At 44.0% G+C, this 24,209-nt stretch overlaps 2 protein-coding genes across 3 annotated transcripts in view; one reads left to right on the top strand and one right to left on the bottom strand.

The window, feature by feature from the left end:
- The window catches only part of ZNF106 (zinc finger protein 106), a 102,433-nt gene extending 102,382 nt beyond the window's left edge, over positions 1-51 (bottom strand). The window contains exon 1 of the mRNA XM_085862712.1: positions 33-51. The gene's annotated coding sequence lies outside the window, so the exon portion shown is untranslated. The remainder of the gene's footprint in view (positions 1-32) is intronic.
- Positions 52-505: 454 nt separating this feature from the next.
- LOC147031413 (synaptosomal-associated protein 25-like) overlaps positions 506-24,209 on the top strand; it is a 48,407-nt gene continuing 24,703 nt past the window's right edge. The window contains exons 1-4 of one of the 2 annotated variants that reach the window (XM_085862697.1): positions 506-716; positions 21,627-21,725; positions 22,556-22,597; positions 23,361-23,409. In XM_085862697.1, coding sequence (XP_085718823.1) covers positions 21,657-21,725; positions 22,556-22,597; positions 23,361-23,409 — 160 coding nt within the window. In that variant the 5' untranslated portion in view covers positions 506-716; positions 21,627-21,656. The remainder of the gene's footprint in view (positions 717-21,626; positions 21,726-22,555; positions 22,598-23,360; positions 23,410-24,209) is intronic. The other variant, XM_085862687.1, reaches the window with a different exon arrangement.

The raw sequence follows: 24,209 nt of genomic DNA, 5'->3' as shown, positions 1-24,209 counted from the left end.
AAATATAAAATTACACCCCACGATTTTCTGACATTTCCACGAGGAAAACATCCAGTGTTCCGATCCCAAAATTCGTCATTCTCTAATACATGTCGGTATATGTTGTTATTAGTGTTTTAAACCCCCTCACATCCAATAATGTTTCTCGACTTATGATTTGTTAAAAAAAAAAAAAAAAATTTTTTATTAAAACAACAACAACAACTACAACAACTAATATCTGCTCACTTCACAGCAGCAAAAATAATTATTGAACTTCAGATAATAAACCATTTTTTTTTAATGAAAAATAAAAGAATTATTACCTATTGGTGAAAATAATTATAGATTTAAAGTACACGAGAGATGTTATGAAATTCGGCTGAAAGGGGGAGGGGCTTGCTTTGCGGTCGGTCCACTTCCGGTTCGTTGTCAATGTCGGGTCGGCCACATCGCTTCGCAACCTTCCGGTTAGTTGTGAAAGTGGGCGGTCTCAGAACTTCGAACACTTCCGGGTTTTTTTTGTTTTGTTTTTTTTTCCTCCAGGAGTGTGAGAAAGGCGGTGACGCGTCACATCGCAGGCTCTCGCTCCCTCCTCCGTTGCTTGGATTTCTTTTTCTCGCTCATCGCGCAGTTTCATCCACCGGTAATTCACGGATTCCTCGATTCCTCGTTATCTCCTTTTCTCCTCGGCACGACTCTGCCCCGGTGCTCTGACTCCACGTTGTCGTTTTGTGGTGAGTTCGAGTCCTGGGAGTTTCCGGAGCCCCGCAGCTGTGTTGACTATCGGTTCGTGCCCTCAAGGCCCCCTTGATAGTGCGCACACATCACGACTGGTGTGCGATTATTCAATGAATTTGAGGTGTCTGTCTGTTTAACTGTGTTTGCGTTAATCTATCAATGGTAGTATAAGTATGGAACTGACTTTGTATCCTTGGAGGATTTTAATGAATGAATTTGGTGCTCTGGACCGGTCTGCTCTTCATTGCGATGATGATGATGGTGATGATGATGATGATGTTGCCTGGGCAACTGATTTGGAGGAGACACCGTCGCCATGAACCGAGATGTCTGCATGCCTGCCGCTCTCCTTCGCTCATTTCCTCGTCACATTTATCATTATTTAGCGTTTCATTTGTACAATTTATGTACAGCTTTCCATGATTGATTGATTGATATCTGTATTTGCCGTGGTGCAGGTTCTTTTGGTTGATTGTTGGACCCGTTTGGTCCATTGGACAAGAAGGGTGGGAGAGGGAAGGACAAAACGGTGGGGGACAGAGACATAAGGAGATCTGTGGAAGGGAGAGGGATGGGGCAGGGAACACGGGGCCAGTGTCTGTGCAAGAAAGGGAATGAACGAACAGTGAAGGATTAGAGGATGGGAGGAAACTCAATAACCTGCAAACTGGGAGGCTGGAGCAACCCACCCCCCCCCACCCCCTCTAACTTTTGCCAGGAGGGGTAGTAGGTGGGAAGAAAGTGCCTTATCAGGCAGACACCCTAAAAAGTCTGAGGTTGCTGAATTAACAATGAAAAAGAGGTTTCTAAAATGCATCAAATCCTTTGACGACTGGAAGGGCACTTGGTGGAACGCGTACCTCCACCACGTCATGTCTGATCCGCGAGAACGTATCGGGCCCAATTCATTTTTGAATTATCGTGTTCCATATTCGTCCTTGCCGCGCACACGTACACACAAACGTGTCCACCAAGTTTAGTCCGGATCCGTCCGCAACTTTTTGAGATATCCTGCAAAGAGACTGACAGAATGGAGTGAAAACCTAAACTTCACCTTCGGTGGTGGAGGTAAAAATTTTGTCTTTGCAAGTCTTTCAAGATCTTGAGGAGGCTTTAGTCGATTTTTCTCAGGGATAAGACTCTATCTGACAAGCCTCCACCTGCCTGTGAGCTGCACACAATGTGCTGGGATAGCGATAGTGCTGTGCAGTGCACTATCACTAATTGTTATTATTGTTAATTCTTGGTATCCCCATTAATTGAAACGTTCTTAACGCATGTGGGTGCCATCACTTTTTTTTTTGGAACCTTTTGGTGTGCAACAGCTGACTCGTGTACTTCCGTTTTGATCGTGAGGGTCATGACCTCTGTGTAATTAATTCCAAAGCTGCTTTTTAGTTGCAACTAATAAAGGGAAGGACATGGTGTTCTTTTTTTTTTTCTCTTTTTTTTCTGTCCTCAAAGAAATTCTGCCTCCCCCCCCTTCCCTCTCCCTTGTCTACTTCCGCTCCAGCGTCTCTGCCTACAAATAAGAGGGTTCAGTTACACGGCGTTAATGGGATGTGGGATGACTTCAGATGGTGGTGTACATCCTGCTTGACCCCCTTGGAGGGGAGAGGGTGATTTAACAGGCTCCGGAAGGTGGTTTCACAATTGAGAGAAAAGAGGAACAAAAGATTTGAGATGTGCAATAAGCCTGGATTTTGGGAGTTGAATCAGGATCTGTTCACTCGAATAACATGCGTGTCATGGAAGATCTGGGAAGAGTTGGAAGGCTGAGGGAGCACAGGAAGCTAGAACAGAGGGGAGGCAGTTAAAAACAAACAGGGGCCACCAATGGACTTGTGCTTATGCCTCATTGCAGGAAGATACCAATAATATCGAGAGCTTTCGATTCCACAGAATCCCGTAGAGACGGCTGTGATGCTGGTGAGAAAGCGTACAAGAAGGCTTTTGAGATTTTATAGAAACCGTGTGCACTTCATCGGAGAGAAGATGCACACAGATTCTCTTCTTGATGATTTATCAAATTAAAAAAATGTTGATGTTTAGTTGTGACTTTTTCTGTCATCTTTTTTTTAAAATGATGAAATCGTGATTTATATTTTGCAGCACGTCACAGACATGTCCGTGGCCTTATTTATTTTTGGCTTTTGATCTTTTAATGTCTCTGCTCCCTCTACAGGATGTTTTTTTGCCATCTTTTGAAGGACTCTCTTTAATCTGTTTTTCAAATAGGGCTTGTGGTTTTCAAAACGAGGGAATATTCTCTCCGCTCACTGATGCTAAGCATTTTGCACCGCACTGCCCCAACCGAGTCCCATAAATTTATCATGGGCTACTTATTATAGCCTCTCAAATGGTCACAAATCAGACATATTGGACGATGGTAGTGATTTGGTAATGATAAAATGGCTCTATGTATTGTCGGAGCCACTTTTGCACACTGTGGGTTGGTTTTCTATCTTGCTGTATCATGCATTTGATCAAAGCAATTTTCAAGTCTAGTTATGAGGAGGAGGAGGAGGAGGAGGAGGGGGGCAGAGAGAGAGAGAGAGAGAAGGGGAGAGACAAAACCTTTGTCTTGGCTGTTATCGAATGCTGTCCATCAAAATTATTTAACAAGGCATTCCAAGCCAATTAAACCAGTGATTCATTCTTAATTAAGGATTTGATACTCCACTGCCGTGTTGTGTGCTTGATCATTAATAATAATTTTTAAAAATCATCATCGAGCATGCAGGATAGCTGAATGGTGGCATTGAAGGGTGAGCTGAAGGATTTGCTCGATGTACTCCGAGCATTGCACATCTACGACAAACTCTGGAGTCATGGAAATCACTTTATATTGTAATCTGCTCAGTATATCTGTCTGTCTGTCTGTCTGTCTGTCTGTCTCTCCAAAATGGTTTGGCAGAATTTCACCAACATTGGTAGTTATGATCCCCACATGGTGAGAAGGTGCAAGAGCAGTGTCATTTTTGCCCCTCCCCCCCTGGGGCGGGGTGAAAAGTTCAAATACCGAAAAATGCAATTGTGGTCTCATTCTAAAAATATATATATTTAAACGCAACTTTGTATATGCAATCAACATGTGGTGGGACGCATGAAATATGCAACAATTTTTCTTTACTTTGTGTGGGTATTTGCGATGACTCACCATCAACTTCGTTCTAGTTCCCGTTACTTTCCATGAGCCTTGACCACTAGACACGTGTGCCCATCTTCTCGTGCACATACCCACATGAACATGTGTGTTTGTATGTAAACTATGTGTACAAATTTAAGATCACGTTGCTTTTAAAAAATCTTTCCAATTCCTGCAACACTCACCTTGACTCCGTTACCTTGTATCTTCTTCTTCTTCTTCCTCTTTCGGCTGCTCCCGTGAGGGGTCGCCACAGCGGATAATCCGTATGATCCGCATCGTGATTTGGCACATGTTTTACGCCGGATGCCCTTCCTGACGCAACCCTGGTCGCCTCTTACGACACAGGGATATATCTCCGTTACCTTGTATACCTGCATGAATACTATCCCCGATTCATAAACATGATGCAACCCAGGACCATCCATCAAATACTCTCATGAAGTTATGTGCCTGTATTGGTGGGTGGTGTGGAGGGGGTAAGGGGGTAAGACATTTTTCTTTGAAAGGTGTCCATAATTATGATGAGAGGATACTCTTGGGATCTGTGCAAACACACACACACACACACACACACACACACACACACACACACACACACACACACACACACACACACACACACACACACACACACACACACACACACACACACACACACACACGCATTTAAAGGCCATTTTCCCCGCTAAAGCGGGGGTTAGCCTTGTGGGCCCCATGACAATCTTCTCCACTTTACCCTATTTTCTGCATCTCCCCTTCTTAATCCCCTTGCCCACATTTCTTCTTCCACTACCTTTAGCCAAGTTATTTTTCTCGGTCTTCCCCGTCCTCTACTTCCTACAACACTCTTCTCACCCAGTCACTTTCATCCTTCCTCAACACATGCCCGGAAGGTGTGCATGGTGTTGGTGTCATGTTTTCTGAGGAGTTTGTAGACAGTGTAGTGAGTGAAAGGTTGATGATGGTGAGAATCGTGATCGGAAAGCTCTTGGTGAACGTCATCTTGGGATATGCCCCGCAGGTCGGTCGAAGGGATGAGAAGAACATGTTCTGGTGTGCGATGGAGAAGTTGATGGAAAATGTGAAAGATGAGGAAGTTGTTGTGGTTGGAGGAGACTTGAATGGACATGTGGGAAGGAGTCCAGATGGTTTTGAGGGAGTCCATGGGGGTTATGGATATGGTGTGAGAAATGGAGAAGGTGAAAGGATCTTGGAGTTTGCTGATGGAGCTGATTTGTTGATTTGTAATACTCAATTCTAGAAAGCGGATAATAAGCTTATTACATACACGTCAGGTGGGTCGACGACAACCATTGACTACCTGATGGTGCGTCGGCGCGATAGGGGAAACCTCCCGGACACAAAGGTGATCCCAGGAAAGGAGACTTTCACAGCACCACCTGGTTGTCTGCGATATAAGGGTGAAAGGTGCGAGGACAATTCAGCGGGTGAAGTACCAACCGAGGATGAAGGTGTGGAGGTTGAAAGAGGCGACAGTGAAGGAAGCATTAAGAGAGAGGCTGAGTATGGTTGAGGATGATGTGGTTGAGCTTGAAAGTGGTTGGATGTCAATGAAAGCTCGTCTATTGGGAGCCGTTGGTGAGGTATGTGGATGCACAAAAGGACCACCGAGGCACTCGGAAACATGGTGGTGGGATGATGAAGTTGGAAAGACGATTGAAGAGAAGAGGAAGAAGTTCAAGGAATGGCAAAAGGTGAAGGGTACGGTGGAAGAAGAGGCAGCGCATGAAAGTTATAAGGAAGCCAAGAAGGCTGCAAAGAAAGAGGTAGCAAAGGCGCAGGAGGCCCATAGGAAAATGTTCGGAGAACGCTTGGATTCGGAGGAGGGTAAGAGAGCGGTATTCAGGATCGCAAAGCAGATAGTGAGAGAGAGGTTTGATGTGACGGGGGTGAATTGCTTGAAGGATGAAGTGGGACAAATCGTTGTGGACTCAGATGGAATTAAAGGAAGATGGAAGAGATATATGGAAAGGCTGTTGAATGTAGAAAATGAATGGGATAGAAACATCGAGAGTAACCCGGTTTTAGGACCAGCAGAAAAGATAACTGAGAAGGAAGTTGAGGAAGCTATAAGAGCAATGAAGAGTAGAAAAGCAGGAGGGCCGACGGGAGTTGTGGGAGATATGTTGAAGGCAGCGGGAAGTTGGGGTGTGAAGAGAATGACAGAGATCTGCAATCTGGTGGTGAAAGAAGGCCGCATTCTAGTGGATTGGGAACTGAGTACCCTCGTCCCTCTGTACAAGGGGAAAGGTGACCCTCTGGACTGTGGCTCCTGTAGAGCAATAAAGTTATTGGAGCATGGAATGAAGGTATTGGAAAGGGTGTTGGAGAAGAGGATAAGGAAGAAGGTAAAGATTGACGAAATGCAGTTTGGATTTATGCCAGGAAGAGGAACGACAGATGCAATTTTTATTGTAAGGCAGTTGCAGGAGAAGTACATGGAGAAGAGGAAGAAGTTGTTTTTTGGGTTTGTTGATCTGGAGAAAGCATTTGATAGGGTCCCACGCGAAGTTATGACATGGGCATTGAGGAAGTTAGGAGTGGAGGAATGGTTGATCAGAGTAGTGATGGCCATGTACGAGAGAGCACGCACAGCTGTAAGGACGAAGGATGGGAATAGTGGTGAGTTTGAGGTGAGGGTAGGGGCGCACCAGTGGTCGGTACTGAGTCCACTTCTATTTGTAGTTGTGATGGAGGTGCTGGCTCGGAGGGTAAAGGAGGGTTTACCGTGGGAGCTGCTGTATGCAGATGATCTGGTGTTGATTGCAGAGAGTATGGATGGACTGAAGGAGAAGATGAACAAGTGGAAGGAATGTATGGAGGCAAAAGGTTTGAAGGTGAATATCGGAAAGACGAAGGTGATGGCAAGTGGTAAAGCATGTGGTGAGGTGGAAAGGACTGGGAAATGGCCGTGTGCTGTGTGCAGGAAGGGTGTCGGAGTGAACTCCATTCAGTGTACAATGTGTGCTGAATGGGTTCATCGAAAATGTAGTGGGGTGAGAGGGTCATTAACCAGTGTGGCAGCTACATTCAAGTGTAAGGTGTGCATCGAGGGAGCAGCAGATGAAGGAATTGTTGAGTTGGATCTTGGAGATGGTGTGAAGCTGGAAGGGGTGAAAACATTTTGCTATCTCTGAGACATGCTGAATGGAGAAGGTGGATCAGACTCTTCGACGGTTGCTAGAGTGAGATGTGCATGGAAGAAGTTTCGGGAACTGAGTGGCGTGCTGACAAAGAGGGGAGTGTCGTTGAAGCTGAAGGGAAAGGTGTATGCTTCATGTGTGAGGAGTACGATGATTTATGGGAGTGAGACATGGGTACTGAACATGGAGCAGCAACAAAGGCTGGAAAGGGTGGAAATGCGAATGGTTCGGTGGATGTGTGGAGTGTCGTTGAGAGAGAGAGGAAGACAAATGATGACTTGCGGAAGATGATGGGAATAGAGTCTGTGATGGAGGTTGTGAAGAGAAACAGGTTGAGATGGTTGGTGGATCTGTGCAAAGTGGATGACAATATCCTGTGAGGATTACCGGGACCTTTATTCCATGACTAAAACCAAGCAGAGAATTTGAATATTTTCCTCTGCCGAAAATCCAGATCGAATTGTTTCGCCGGAGGTGTGGTTATTTTGATCGTGTAACTGTAAGCATACCTTTGTGTCCTTCATCATTCTTGACTTCTTGATGGGAAGGTTTATCGAACCTTTTCGGACTGTTATTTCAGCTCATCATCGACAAGTTCTTTGGAGCCATAATTGTCAGGTGTAAAGTCTGGCAATCAACAGTTTGGACGGATAGACCCCCCTGTATTTTTTTTACCCCCTGTATTTTAGGAATTGAATAATGTTTCCAGTGGCTCTTCGAATATACTTGTCACATCATCTTTGCAATAAATCCCAACCTCCCTTCACATATTTGGTTTGTCATTTCGGGGAGATTTGGATCCATGAATGTAGTGGATTAATTTCAAATACGTTTAAAAAAAAATTTAACAGAAAAGGCTGAGGAATTATGCCTGCAGTGAACAGTGATGCTATTATGATTATTTTTTTCTTGAATCACACCCCAACTTATTTCACTTAAAGCCAAGGGCTGGCAGGATGGCCTCGAGGTACGCATACGTGCTTTTAAGCTGTCTAGCCTGTTTGTTTATAGCTGGGTCGGGATTCACTCATTCCGGTATTTCACTGACAGGGTGATTCATCAATGTGTGTGTTGTCCCTCGGATGGGCATCAAATGGGAATCCCATCTGCTGGTGTTAATTGGTGGATGTTAAAGTTCCCATGGTGTCCTTCGTGAAGAGTAAGCGAGCAACCATTGGCACAATGATCAAATTCCCAATTCCTGCCCGAACTGGCAGAGGCCATTGCATCAGTAGCACAGCTGTGCCCTCAGTCAATGATGAAGGCGATGCCAAAAAATGTAAACATTTCTAAAAGAAGTCATGTTAAAACGTGCAAATTTTCGTTTCTGTCGGTCAATTGGCACTTGATGAGATGCAGATTTAAATGCAATGTTTTTGGGTTTTGTTTTTTTTTAATACCTTTTATAGATACTGTTACGGATCCGGGGTTTGGGGCTTGACACGAGGGGAAGCACTCGAGTCGCTCCCGAACGCCCGGTCCTGAGGACGCCGGGTACAGATAACTCCGAACGCCAGCAGTTTGCAAAGCAACCATGAGCGCCGATTGGTACCGCCAATCCTGGCAGGGTTACACTACTTCGCGTGTTACCGTTTCCGGTGGATTGACCGCACCAAGCGAGTTTCGTGCCCTCGATGTGTACTTGCGTTCTTGCGTTGACTCACCGTATCGGGTGCAGCTGAGCGGAGCTACCAAGTACGCACCGGCTAACAAAGCAAATAACGGACCGATGGGGAAAAGGAGGCATTGAACAGAACAATAGAACAATGGTGTGAAGAACAAAGATTGAAAGTAGCAGAAGGGGACATTACACTTGGGAAATACAACTGAACCAACACATGCCCCCACTGAGTAGCCCCGTGACAGGATCTAGGACTATCTACACAAAGACTAATGAAATGACTAATCCCTGGGTCACTTACATGTCCATGTATGCTCTCACCCTGAGGTAAGTTTCCAAAACCATAACAATAGTTTTCAGTGAAACTAATATATGTAAATACTGCCGTGGCCAAAGATATTGGCACCCTTTCACTTTTTTCAAACAATACACCATTTATTCCTGAAAATTGTTGAAAAAAAACAACATTTTGGTATCCACCTATGTGTTTCTTTGGTTTGCAGACTTGGAACAAAACAAAAAAGCTGAAAAAGTTACAAAATCTTAGCTTATTCCACACAAATCCTAAAATGGCCCGGACAATATTATTGGCACATTTTAGAAGTTGTAAGAAATAATCTGATTTCAAGCCGGTGATTCTCATCTACTTTGGAATTGAACTCACCTGTGGTGAGTTGCAGGTGCCTGAAATATAAAAATCACTCATTCAATCAGTTTGAATGTAGAAAAGGAGTCGTTCTGCTATTTTGTGACACTGTGTGTACCACAATGAGCATGGAGAAAAGAAAGAAAACCAGAGAATTGTCTGAGGAGGTCAGACACTGGATTGTAACCAAGCATGGACAATCTCAAGGATACAAGTCCATCTCCAGAGACCTTGATGGTCCTGTGTCCACCGTACACAATGTTATCAGGAAGATTCAGGCCCATGGCACTGTTGCCAACCTCCTTGGACGTGGCCGCAAGGGAAAACTTGATTGAAGATTGCACGAAGGATTGTTCGAATGGTGGAGAAAGCACCTCGATCAACTGCCAAACAGATTCAAGCTGACTTTCAGACACAAGGTACGACAGTTTCGACTCGCAACATCCGTTGCCAACTCGATGAAAGGGGGTTCTATGGCAGGAGACCCAGGATGACCCGAGATGTATATATATATATATATATATATTGTTGCGGATTCGCGCCCGCCGGCGTGCGAGCGGCCACGTAACTCGAATCGCGGAACGTCGCCCACCGGACGGACAATCCCGTCGTGACCCTCTCGGACTAACGCCGGGAACTAGTCACGGGTGGACCTTTTTGCCTCACCACGATCGTGCCAACCGGCCCCCCGCGTGGGATAGGGTTGCTCGCCAAATTCGACCTACCTAAGTACCCACACGGAGGGTAGACCGGGCGATCGCACCTCGCCGCAGGTCGACTTCGGACACGGGCCACTTTAAGCGACCCGTTCCGTACTATCGGGATAACCGAGCGGTGTTATCGTCGGCCTCGACGGTTCGATTAATTATCGGGCGTTTAGCCCACGACCAACCCTTTACGTGAAGTAAGATGGAGATTCAATAAATGAAAAGACGAAGCGAAACGGGAAAACAGTTCAACATGAAGCACATTTATTTCGCGATGAACGGAAAGCACACATATACAATTACACCAAAAGCAAATGTAAAAGAAGAAGAAACACAATAATACACAAAAAGCAAATGCAACAATGCAGATCTAACCGACTACCGAGCACACGGCAACACTTATACAGTTTTACTTCACAGACGGCGCCGACAACACATACACTCAAAGCAAAAGAAAAGGACCACCCTCAAGGATGAGGGGGGTAGGCGGGCCTGGGGCCGAGACCGCGTCGGGCCTACCCGTCTGATGATGAGCCGCAAGATGGCGGTGGCGCCCCGACTCCGCGGGCCTCGCGGACAGTGTCTGGTAGGGGGTGGGAACGGGGCCCCCTTCTCAGCTCAGCTCCCTCGCACTATCTCAGCGCGGGGGGAAACAGGAGGGGGTTGTTGATGCTCGGGGGAAGGAAGATATCTCCCTGTCTCGGGTCCCGCGACGAGCTTCTCCACCACGACCTCGGTCGCGCCGCCGGCCTCTCCCTCCGCAGCTCCCCGACTCCGACACGAGCACCCCCTCGACCGCCTTCGCCGCCGCCACCTCTCCACAGCTCCGTCCAACCGCCTTCTCCGACTCCTCTCTTGACTCGTCCCAACTCTTCACTGACTCCGAACTCTTAACTGCCTTGACTGACGAACGCAGCCCCTTATATGCCCCGTGGCCTCGCTCCTTCACCTTCGACCCTTTACCTCCGACCCTTCACCTCTAACTGGCTCCCCATTGGACCGAGGAAAAGTGGGCGTGAATGCTTTTTGATCCATGAATTTGCATATAGCGATATTACTCCAACGCGCCTGGAGGCGGGGCCAAATCGCCCCACGCTCGCCGATAGGACGGAACAGAAGTGGGCGTGAGTCGTTTTTGATCCGTTTTCTTCGGAAAGGCTGTGCCTCTGCACCCGCTGCTCGGTGCTCGCCCTGCACGAGTCCAGTATCGGTGCCCACAAGCGGCGTGGGATTGACGGTGATGCGATGGTTGCGAGGGCGAGTTGTGACGGTAAAGGTCGTGGCTGTTGTTGTGAAGCGGCGTTGCAGTTGGTGGTTGTTGTGTGATGGCTGTTGAGACGTGGTTGGTGGTGGTAGTAATGGCGGCTGGTCCAAAATAAAGATAGTAAAAGAAAAACGGCTATCTAGAGGGGTCGCAGCCCGAATGAATGACATTTATTCCCTCGAAACAACGGGTTTGGGCCTAACTACACATATACTTACAGAGATATCTCACCTAAGGGACCTGAATGGTGGTTTGCGAATTTCATCAACCACAATATATATATATATATATATATATATATATATATATATATATATATATATATATATATATATATATATATATATATATATATATATATATATATATATATATATATATATAAAAGAAAGCCTGCCTGGAGTTTGCCAAAACACCTGACCAAGCCAAATTTTTCTGGGAGAATGTCTTGTAGACAGATGAGACCAAATTAGAGCTTTTTGGGAAAGTATATCATCTTTATGTTTACAGAAAACAAAATTAAGGCTTCAAGGAAGATCACCTTACCCACAGTCAAACATTGAGGAGGTTCAGTGATGTTTTGGGGTTGCTGTGCTGCCCCTGGCACTGGTTGCCTTGAATGTGTGCATGTCATCATGAAATCAGGAGATTACAAAGACATTTTGGAGCACAATGTTCAACCCAGTGTCAGAAAGCTGGGTCTCCATCGAAGGTCATGGGTCTTCCAGCAGGACAAGGACCCCAAACACACTTCAAAAAGCACCCAGGAATGGTTCAAGACAAAGCACTGGACTGTTTCAAGTGGTCCAGAAATGAGTCCAGATGTAAATCTCATTGAACACCTGTGGGGAGATCTGAGAACATCATTTGAGAGAAGACACCATTCAAATCTGGGAGAACTGGAGCAGTTTGCATAAGAAGAGTGTGCCATCTTGACAATAGAGCGATGTACAAATCTCATTCATGGCTTTAGGAAGTGCTTGACTGCAGTTATTTTATCCATAGGGTATGCGACCAAATATTAAGTCTTGGGTGTCAATAATTTTGTCAATGCCATTTATTTATTTTTATTTTCTGATTTAAATGGATATAAAGTAATTCCCCGCTATATCGCGGTTCACCTATCGCGCCCCCCCCCGCTTCATCGCGGTTTTTCCCTTGGAACCTAACTATTTTTTTCTGCGGATTCCCCCAGTATATCGCGGTAATAATATATAAAATATAAATTATTTAAGTAATAAATTATAACGCGTGGCGCTCGACCAGTCACACAACGCACGAGACAAAGTTTCGCTTGTGAACTTCGAATATTTTCTCCGTTTTTTCTCCAAGCCCCACGATGCCGCCCAAACGCCTTGCACCTTCTAAGGCTTCTGGCAAGGAACCGAAGCGCCAGAGGAAGGTTTATATTCACTCGATATAAATCAAACCCAATCGTGTTTATACATCGCCCAGCGTTTGATAATCACTATATAAATCAAACCCAATCATGTTTATACACTGCGTTTATAAAAAAAAAATAGGCATTTTTGGGGGAGGCGTCCATTCATCGCGGATTTTCACTTCTCGCGGAGGGGGGGGGGGTTGGAACGTAACCCCCGCGATAAACGGGGGATGACTGTATATAAAAATTCTGCACATGCCTGGTTGCCTAAAATTATGGCTCGGATGGTTGTAAGAGGAGACCCCCCCCCCCATCCACAGAGCACATATGGTCAACCATTGGTTTGATGATCATGACAGTGATGTTATCCACATGTCATGGCCTTCTCAATCACCAATTCTGAATACATTCGAGCATTTATGGGATACTAACAGAGTACCCGCCGTACGGGCGATCTTTTTACAAGCATGCACCTTTATTTGGATGGTGTATCGCCAACTGACAGCTCTATAGAGGCAAAAACTTAAAATGACCTGGGTTATGTGCAAGAATCAAAAACATGACTCCTGCTTATAATTCAAAACAGCTCACTGTATAGGAAAGTGTGGTTACAGGAGTACTGTCCTGTAAATAGTGGAGACTTTTCATGCCATCCACCACTTCGAGGCGGTGCTACATGATCCACATTTGCATCCTCTCTCCTCCCCCCCCCTTCCGTACTGTCGGAGGAACTACGTGGAGTTGTGTGACAAATGCCTGTCCATTAATTATAGTAAATATATACAGTGCGTGTATATATTTATGATACTATATGTATATATCTGTCTATAATTCCAGCAATCTGTGTGTGTGTGTGTGTGTGTGTGTGTGTGTGTGTGTGTGTGTGTGTGTGTGTGTGTGTGTGTGTGTGTGTGTGTGTGTGTGTGTGTGTGTGTGTGTGTCTGTGACCACTGTTTCTCGACAACCACTGGTCCTATCTAATTGAAACTTGCCAAGTATATTGCTGGGGACCTGAGTATGTGCCTTTTCAAGGTTTGATATTAATCGGACACTGGCAGCCCTGGTGGCCTAAAGTGTGGCCTCTGACGTGCGGCCGATAATACACAAATGTGAAATAAACCTCCTACATCATCTGCCATAAATGCTATCAAATTAACCCAATGGTTTCAAATGAGTGTTGCAGTGCGAAGCGGAAAAGTAACATCATTACATCAGTCGATGGCAGTATGCAAACGAATATACTTTCAATTCAGCCCAGTAACCACCACAACAACAACAACAAAAAAGAGTACATTGAGGTGTGGCCTCATGGCAGCCATTTTGAAGTCCTATCGACGGTGGCGGCTCTCAGACTGATGCCTTCTCGGAAAAAGTGGTCCCTCCCCCCTCTAAAAAAAAAAATGGTGAAAATCACTGTTCTAAATGGTTCCTGCTGTTATAGAATAATAAAAAATGGTATTGTTGTAACCACGACGTTAATCTCCCAGTCCTGCGAAAAGGCATTTTGTATGATTAAACGAAAAATTGGAAATTTTTGTTCCAAGTAAATCAATTATTAGCTTTCCAAAGGTATAACTTTTATTATTCTATGGCAGCCAGAACCCTTAGAATAAATTGTGACGCACACATGCACACATGCTGCTCCTTCCAGTAATATGTGTACAGAATGTTCAAAAAAAACCAAGATGACTGCTTGTTAATATATGTAGAACCAGAAATAAGACAACGATACCCTTTAGTTTATATGATACAGAAACTCGTAAAGTTTTGTGTACATCATAAATACAGTTAAATGTGAGCTCCGTTTGTCATGTTCAGGACATTAAGGCTGTACACAAGTTCTTGCCATGTTCAGTTCAACATGTTTGCATTCACCAGTGCGCATGCAGATGTGATCCCAGAACGAAGATCCTGCAGGTTTGCCACCTTGGTGTTGTGCACAATATCTTTGACAAACCCCCACACAAAAAAATTCATGGTGGGTTATGTCTGGTTATTGTGGGGTCGAAGCGGTTGATCCGTCTCAGCCAATCCAGCAACCTGGAAATTTTTCATTCAGGATGGCTCGAGGGATGTGCTGAGGAACTCAAGGGACTAAGCCCTGAGGGAAAGACTAATGAGGGGGGGGGCACCATCCTGTTAAGTGATATTGGGTTGCAGGTCTTCCATCTGTGGGAAGTATGAATCCTTCCAAAAAGTTCATGTAAATTGTTGAGGTCACTATTCTCCAAAAACAAAACTGACCTACCAAGCCGTCATGGAGAAGGCCACACCACACATTGACCTTTGGACAGTCATGTATGTGTCCATTGACCATGTAGGGGTTTTCAGAGCCCCAGATCCTTACATTGTGCCGGTTGACCACCTCCGATACATGGAAGCAATCTTCCTCTGTTAACATGACCTTTTTCAGGTAATCTTCATCATCCTCGATGTGACAGCATTTCCAAGGCAAACAAACGCCTTGTGTTTAGATCCGTCGTTTGGTTTGAATTCCTGCAGAATCTGCACTTTATAGGCATAAAGTTTCAGTCTTTTTATGCAAAATCCTGTGGACAGTGATGGTTGGTAGTCCCAGTTCTTTGGATGCACGTCAAATTGATTTTCTGGGACTTTGTTGAAATGATTCACACACTCGTTCAACGTCTGCTGCACTTGTGTTTGATCGACCGGTACTTTTCTGTTTCTGACGACTTCCATTCTCTTTAAACCTATTGTACCACTCTCTGATACTAGTCTGCGATGGCGGATTCCTTTCATACCTTGTCTGGAAATTACGCTGAACTTGCGTGTCGGATCTCGTCTCGAACCATTCGACGCACTGAGCTTTCTCCTGTATTGTCGCCATTTTATTTTGCATTGAACCACCAGTCATGAAAATAAAGAAAACTTTAAGTTTCCATATCATGTAAAACAAAGGGTATCATCATTTGTGGTTGTAAATATATTAACAACCGAAGTTGTCCAGGTCTTTTTTTGGAACACCCTGTATTTACGATTAAATACTCCTCTTCCTCTTTTCTTGTTTTGTAAAACTCAACAGGATGATACAACCTTTCTTTGTCCCAAAAATTATATAATAAAAAATGTTAACTTTAACATTATCATTATTGTTACCTCCACCACCGAAGGTGGAAGGAGGTATGTTTTCTCACCCCTGACTGCCTGTTTGTTTGTGTGCAAGATATCTCAAAAAGTTGTGGATGGATTTGGAGCAAACTTGGTGAACAGGGTTGGGTGTGTGACGAGGACGAATTGATCCGATTTTGGTGAAGATCCAAATGCAGAACCGGATGCGAGAATTTTTTTTTTCCATTTTTTAATGTGAATATTCACCATTGAGAGATGGGTCCAAAAATGATACATAGCATGTTATTTCAAAAATTTATTGGGCCTGATATGTTCTCCTGGATCAGGCATTGCGTGGCAGAGGTACGTGCTCGACCGAGTGCCTTTCCAGTCATTGTTTTCAGTGTGGAAGTCAGCATTTATTTACATGACTGTGGTAGACATATGTAACCTGAATAATAATTGCATCAGACATCAGCTGTCCAGGAGCACAATAGCTGTTTAAAACTTCATATATATATATATATATATATATATATATATAATAATTATAGCCAACTATTGTATTCCCTTTAACTTTGATTATTACTTGGCGAAAAAAAAATTTCGCCAATTATATTGCTCTGTAAGTGTGTGTTTGTTTGTTTGTCTCACTATTTTTGGCTATGGTTTTCAAGCAATCTGATTTTTCTGATTCGAGCAATCTTTCAAACAATTTTCAAGTTTGTTTTTTTCTGAAATTTTTTGTGTGTGTAGGTGACCGACCAAGAACAGAAATGCTAAATTTTGATGAAGATCTGGATCCGGATCTGAGAATTTAAGAAAAAGTGATTCTTCATCATTCAAAGATGAGGCTAAAAACGATATTGCATGATATCTCAAAAAGTTGTCTGGATTTGGATAAAATTTTGTGGACAGGTTGGGTGTGTGAAAAGGACTAATTGATTCGTTTTTTTGGTGAAGATCTGAGATCCAGATTCGACAATTTTTCAAGCGATTCTTCACCGTCGAGAAATAGGGCCAAAAACGATATATAGCACAATATCTCAAAAAGTTATGGATGGATTGTACAGAAACTTTGTGGACAGGTTGGGATTGTGAAAAAGACTGCAATTTTGTTGAAGATCCGGATTTGAAATTTCTCCAAGTCGTTCTTCACCGTTGAGAGATGGGGCAAAATATAGCATGATGTATCAAAATGTTGTGGAGAGGTTATGGCAAAACGAGGTGGATGAGGTTGTTACGTTACAAGAACAAAACAATTCGATTTTGGTTAAAGTCCGTATGCAGATCTGATCTATCAGTGGGATACAAAATTTAAACTCTTCAGCCTGGCGGAGGTATGTGCCCTCCCGAGTGTTGTTCCATTTCACTAAGTTGTCACTCAGTGTTCATTGATTTATTTATTTATTTATTATTGCTTAGATACAGTAAGGTCTTACAAAGGACAACATTTTTCACACATCCACATTCACAAGATGTTAAAAATGGAGGAAAACTCCTTGTTGGTCATTTTATTTGCCTTACAATGGTGTGCAATGCCCAGAAACATTAAAATGATGAGAACGTTCAACCTCCCATACCGGAATGAACAGTTTCCCACACTGGCCGGATAATCGCATGCCCATGCTCCATCCCAAGTAAGGAGCATCATGGACATTTGCATGTGCGGTCGCTTATTTGTTCCCCGAGTCGAGGGGTTCCTCTCCAACCTCTTTGTTCCACACGAGACGTACTCGGAGCATTCGGGCACAGCGGATGCTACGTGGGTGGTGGAGAGGTGGGGAAGAAGACAGTCAAAGCTGATGTGATTAAGTGTGCATTTCCACATGGGGTGGAGAAGCTGAATCATCATTTGCTTTTGTATCTGCAGCTGGTTTATTTCTTTACATTTGAAATATTTGCTCTTCAAAGGAGCTTCTCTATTTGTGACATTTTATTTCAAATGACTGCACTCAAATTTTAACTTATCTTCTCCAAGCACTGCCGAACTGTTCACGATCTCATGAATGATTCCAGATCGACAATGGCTTGCATGTTGTCATCTGCCCAAACTACAGCACAAGCAATTATTCGACCTCCACAACCTGATTAACTGCTACTTTTCACAAGTCTGACGTTTTGTGCTTTTCAGCAAGAAGTAGAAAGCATGCGATTATGTTTAGGAATGAACCCTCTCGTCGATTTACATGGGTCATCTTGAGTCGAGTTGAAAGCCTTGTGAGTCGAATCTCAAGTGATCCTGAGCTATCCCCCTTCAATTTTAGTGGTTGGGAGGGAAGGAGGGATTTGTACCATATTTGTTTATTACCTCTGCCACCGAAAATGGACAGAGGTTATTGTTTCACCCCCCCCCCTGTCTGTCTGTCTGTCTCTGTTTGTCTGTGAACAGGATATCTTAAAAGGTTGTGGGCTGATTTGGAAGAAATTTGGTGGACAGGTTGGGTTTGTCACCAGTATGAAATGATTCGATTTTGTTGAAGATCCTGATCTGAATGCTGGTTCAAGATTTTTTTTTTTTCAATGTCATCCTTCACCATTGAGTGACAGGACTAAAAAGTATGTAGCACGATATCTCAAAAAGCTATGGGCGGATTTGGATGAAGCTTGTTTGACAGGTTGGATGTTTGACGAGGACAAATTGATTCGATTTTGGTGAAGACCTGGATCCGATGCTGGATACAAGAATGCTTCAATTTTTAAGAAGTGATTATTTACCATTGAGAAATGACGCCGAAAACAATATATAGCACGATGTCTCAAAAAGTTGTGGATGGATCATGCCATCACCTGCTGGATGGGTTGGGTAGGTGATTAGGACAAGCTGATTAAATTTTGGTTAAGGTTCGGATCCAGATTCAGCCCATCATTGGGATAGAAAACGTAAACTGCTCAGCCTGGCAGAGGGATACGCTTTACCGAGTGCTGTTTGAGTATTTCCCCTGTTTATGCCTCCGCTGATGAAGTTGCCTCCGCGGAAGCATTATCTTTTTGTGTTGTCTGTCTATCCATGAGTAAGTATGTACGTATGTCCATTCATGCTAATTTTCTGGGTTTTTTTGCAATATCTTATCAAGTCTGTTTCTGGTGTATGCTCCCCCTCCATCGCCTTCCTTACCTCAAATAGCTGCACAGCTGACACTGCACATAAAAGGCTGAATGCGTAAACTCTGTGTTTGCTTCCAAATCTTGTGTCCAAAACCCGTCACTTTCTGCATCCACCTTATCGAGTCACTCCCAGCCAGCTGTTCCTGGACTTTGTGTCCTTTTCTCCCGAACAGGTGAAGAGTTTGCTGTCAAACCTTGACTGATTCGGCCATCGGACCAGACGGCATCAGCCCACGTGTCCTAAAAACCTGCTCTACTGCTCTTGCTCACTCTCTCTGTTCTATTCACCCTTTCATTTTCTCAAGGTCATCTGCCATCTGCTTGGAAATCGGCTAGCATTACTGTTCTTCATAACAAAAGTGTAAAAACAGATCCCTGCAACTGCAGACCAATCAGCCTTCTCCCAAACATCATCAAGGTCATGGAATCCATCATCACCTCTGACATTAAATTCTTCCTCTTCTTGAACGGCTTGATTTCCGATCATGAATTTGGATTCAGACCAGCTCACTCTACCCTGGACATGCTGCTTCTGCCCTCCCAGCAATGGATGGAGGTACTCAATGCCAGACATGAAACCCGAGCCATATCCCTAGACATATCGCGTGCTTTTGACATGGTCTGGCACCCTGCCCTGCTCAACAAACTCTCTTCCTATGGTATCCAAGGCAATCTACACTCATGGCGTAGTCTTCCTCTCCTCCTGCCGTAGCCGACGTGTGGTCCTTAATGGAGTTCTCTCATCCCCTCTTCCTGTCCAGGCTCGGGTTCCTCAAGGCAGTGTTCTGAGCCCTGTGCTTTCTGGTTTTCATCAATAATCTCTCTGACTCTCAGAAAGATCCAATCTCTTTGCTGATGACTCCACCCTCTGCCATACCATCTCTCATCCCTCAGATCAGCAGGCAGTAGCCTTTTCACTCTCTGTAGACCTGGATAAAATCACAAGCTGTTCAAACACTTGGAACATGTCATTCAATCCTGATAAATCTCATAGTCCTTTTGGAGAGACATAGTGAGAGTATCATTCTGGAACCACCCCCCCCCCCCGCGCTCCATCTACTTTCTCAACAATTCTCTTGATGTTCTGTCTCTCAAGCTTTAGGCCTCACTATCTGCCATGATCTTTCCTGAGAAAGGTACATCTCCAAGCTGGCCTCCAAAGCCAGTCGCCGACTCAGCATCCTCCATTGTGCAAAGACCTTCCTTGGCACACCTGAGCCCCTAACCACATACAAAGCTTTCATCCACAGCCTGATGGATTACTGCTCTCCACTCTGAGCTGGTGCTCCTGCCTCACAACTAGCTCGGCTTCATGCTGTGGAAAACGAGGCTTTTAAGATCATTGGTATCTCCCACGATGAAACTGTGTCTTTGGGTCTCTTACTCTCTTCGCAGGCAGGTTGGTGGTCTTTGTCTTCTACCGAATCCTTTCTGGCCTTCCCCCCCCCCTTTTTCTGTCTGTGTTATGTCCCCCAATATTTCTGCAGGGCACTCAAGGTCTGCCATCAACCCCCTTCTGGTAAAACGACCAAAATCAAGAATTACTGTTCACTTTCACTCTTTCATTCCTCTTTTTTTCCCCCCACTTCTGGAACAAACCCCCATACTCTCATCAATCCTACTCTTCCCTCCAGGTCTTCAAAATATCTGTTCACCACCATCTCGTATCTTCCCCCATCCAAAACCATGATCTTTTATCTCCCCGTTAATCCACCCCAACCCCACCTTCCCTGTTTTCCTTCCTGAAAGTCCCTGAAGTGTCCATCTTGTTTACCTCGTGCACCCCACCCTATCCCTCTCCCTTCCATAGATCTCCTCATGTCTCTGTTCCCTGCTGTTGTTGTGCTTCCCTCTCCCGCCCCTCTTGTCTCCTCTTCCCTTTGTTATATGTTCTGTGTGTTCGCTCTTATATGAACCTTAACAAAGTATACAAATTTTTTTTTTTTCCATAATTGGGTCAAAATGTCAAAGGGCATGGTAAGTACAAATAGCCCTGAGCCGGTCCACCACGCAGCGTGAGATGGCCGGGTTTTGTCATCTCTTCCATCTTTCTTTATTTCGTCCGTTTTCATTTTGAGATGCTTTCCAGTTTACCATTTGAGCTTTCGTCTTCAAATTTTCAACAATCCTTTATTTTAAAATGGAGAACACCAATTAATAAATATAGTGTAATTTTTTTTTTTTTTAATCTTTAGCTTTTGTTTAGTTCAGTAAGTTAGTGTTTAGCGGATGCGGACGGGTTTTGCACTTTGGGATGCTTTCTTTGTGATGCATGTGAATCGTCTCACAGAGCCTTCATCATTATTGCAGTCTGCTGCGCAACACTGGAGCATCATGAGCTACAATCACGAAATAGTTCTCCCTCGTGGGAAATGTTTTGCACGTTTGATGTTACAAGACTTTCTGACAGAAAAAAAAAATACCCTGCGTTTCATGATTTCTTCATAATCCATATTGCACTGCATCTCATCATCGGATATGAATCTGACTCTCTGCCTAAGTTGATTGTTTTGAAACATGACTTGTGAGGCTGTTCATTTATTTATTCTCGACGATGGACTGTGTGGGGGGAAAAAAAAATGATGAATTGGTGAGTGAAAATCCACATGGAAATTGATATTTTCCTTTTGTGGTGTCTGCACATATAGCAAGTTTCATTCTATATTTATGTTTCTCTCCTCGGTTTTTTTTATTTTATTTTATATTTTTTATTTTTATGCCAGTTTCTGCCATGCTTCCAATCTCATCACCCTCCCCCGCTTTTCCCCTTTCTTTTTTTTTTCGTTTTGCAGTTTTGTCGTGCTCGTTTCTAAGGACCAACCATGGACGCGGCAGAAACAAGCCATGAACTGCAGGACATTCAGATGAAGGCCAATCAACTGACTGATGAGGTGAGGAGTTCTTGTTCTCTTTCTTATTGTCATTTCCTCCCTTGACAAATGGTTTCCTTGTTTTGATTCCTCAACTTTATTTCCACCTCACCAACATTTCTGCTTTTATGTGCTAAGAGCATGCAGATGTTCTTTCCCATCTTTCCTGGTTCTGTTTTCTTAACTGGCATCCTTTTCTTACTCTTTTTGGGTCCTACCCCTTTTTTAACTACCATATTGCTTCTCTCCTCTCTCCTCACTTCCCTCACACTTCCCCTTTTTATCACCCTACTTCCTCCCCTTCCCCCCTCCTAATTTTATCACCTTCTTGCCTCATTGGGTCTGTTTGTTGGTTTGTTAGAGTTCTCTTTTATAACACCATGACCTATCTTATGACATCAACTTCACAATTTTAAACAGTCTTACCACCACCCCCCCCCCTCTCTCCCTCCATTACTTCCCTTCTGCCCTCCTGTAAGCTATATACTGCAGTTGTTTTGCCGTTTGATTGTTGATGTGTCGTTTCTACATGCAAGATCAGTGTAACAACAAAGTTGTACGAAATGTTCCCTTATTTTTATAGATGTGAATGTGTAGCTTGTACATTTGCTGCAGTGGTCTTAAGTTAAAGGTCGTCATTATTGGTGGAAGCTTCATTGATCACAAAGTGAGAGTGGTGGCTCAATATTTGAAATAAAAAGAAAAGTGATTCCGCATGTGAACAACGCACGGACGTCGATTAGTCGTCATTTCTTCCCGTCAGTGCCTCGGAAGGCAATTTGGGTACAGTTCGCAGTGACTTGCGATATTTTTATGTGGTTTTGTGTTAAATTATGCATTTTCCCCCACAGTCTCTGGAGAGCACACGGCGCATGATGCAGATGGCTGAGGAGGTACGATGGACATCAACACACTTGGTGTATCTGTAACTTGTGAAACACGGGCCAATTTTCTCTGTGCCTAATTTGTCAGCTTCATTAATTAATTCTTTAATTTATTGTCAGATTGCTGTTGACAATTGGGGGTGGGGAGGGGGTGGGAGTTGTTCCTTTTCAAGACGTCTCCAAAAATGTTTTTCTTCCTTTCTTGCGACATTTCTGTTGAACCTGGTTTATCCAGGTTGGTATTCTTTTGTACTTGATAATGCGAGTATAATCCCGCTGGCGTACAGCCGAGCGCGCAAGCTAATCTGGTTTTTGGCCAGCTGCCTGTGTGCTATTGAACATTTCACGAAACTCTGATATATTTCTCCCGGGGTAATCTCAACCACTGAATCGTCATTTGATTTACTGGCCTGACTTTATCTCCACAGAAGTTGAAATGAGTCACATAAGTGTATTCTATCCTTTCATATCACAATGTTCTGCAGCCTATCCTTCAGAAGGGATATTAAATCGGCTATCCTGTCTGCTCACATTCTATTGTTGGGGTTAGACCATGGAATGCATTCCCTTCTTACTCTCATGCTGATTTGTGATAGTATTGATATAAGCTACTCCCCCCCCCCCCTTATGCCCATGCAAGCCATACTTCCCTTCTCATCATATCTCTAAATATTTGGCAGGCTTTAAATAGATCCCTTTGGGACGGTTTTCCCTTTTTACTTCCATTGTGAGTCGGGGTCTGATTGATTATGACTATTCTCTCTTGTTTCAGACACAGGACACTGGTGTAAATACCATAGTGATGCTGTCTGAGCAGGGAGGTGCGTTTGACACCTAGTTTTATTTTTGCCCTGGGTGATGGTGCTGCTGGTGGTTATAAATGAGGAGTCGTTGATTAAGAGACGGCAGGAGATGGCAGAATCTGTGTTGAAAATGTTCTTTATCTTTCTCTCTGGATCTGGGATTCTGTGATGCATGCTTTCTGATTGTTTTTTTTCAATCCTTGTTTTAACTGCCTGGCAAGAGGAACACATTTTGCAACTACTTTCAGAATTGTGCACTGCAAGCCTTCAAGCACGTTTTAATTGTCAAATGCAAAGGTTTTTTTATTTATTTATTATTTTTTTTCTCCCCCTTCCTTTGGTCATTTAAATAAGTGTTTAACAAATTGACAAGTATCTGATTATAGTTATGTTTATACAAAAGCATTTTTTTTGTGACTTTAATTGAGCCTGCTATCCTTTTGCATGTTATATGCTTATGTTCAGTATAAGATTATTCTGACATGGAAGGATACAGTTAAAACTTGGTTTGTCATTTGAGTCGCAACAACGATAATGATTTTGACCATCTCATCCATCCATCCATCCATCCATCCATTGGGACCATACTCTGTACTGAGCATTGCTGCTGCTGAAGCAGTCTCCTGGGCTGTTGGGCACAATCCTGGATGGGCTGCCACTCCGACACAGGATACTCGAATGGCTCGATCATCCCAGCAAGCTGGTACTCATTTTGCCGACTTCGGTAGGATGACAGGCCGAGTCAACCCCACCTGGTATTGATTCAACGACCGAGCGGGATTTGAACTCGGGACCCTGGGATCCCAAGCCCACCACCA

This window comes from Eptatretus burgeri, chromosome 2 (assembly GCF_056783735.1).
Source record: "Eptatretus burgeri isolate ZD-2024b chromosome 2, Ebu_testis_v1, whole genome shotgun sequence".
NCBI lineage: Eukaryota > Metazoa > Chordata > Myxini > Myxiniformes > Myxinidae > Eptatretus > Eptatretus burgeri.
Note: the sequence above shows the minus strand (reverse complement) of the source record. Positions and strands in the feature narration are given on the sequence as shown.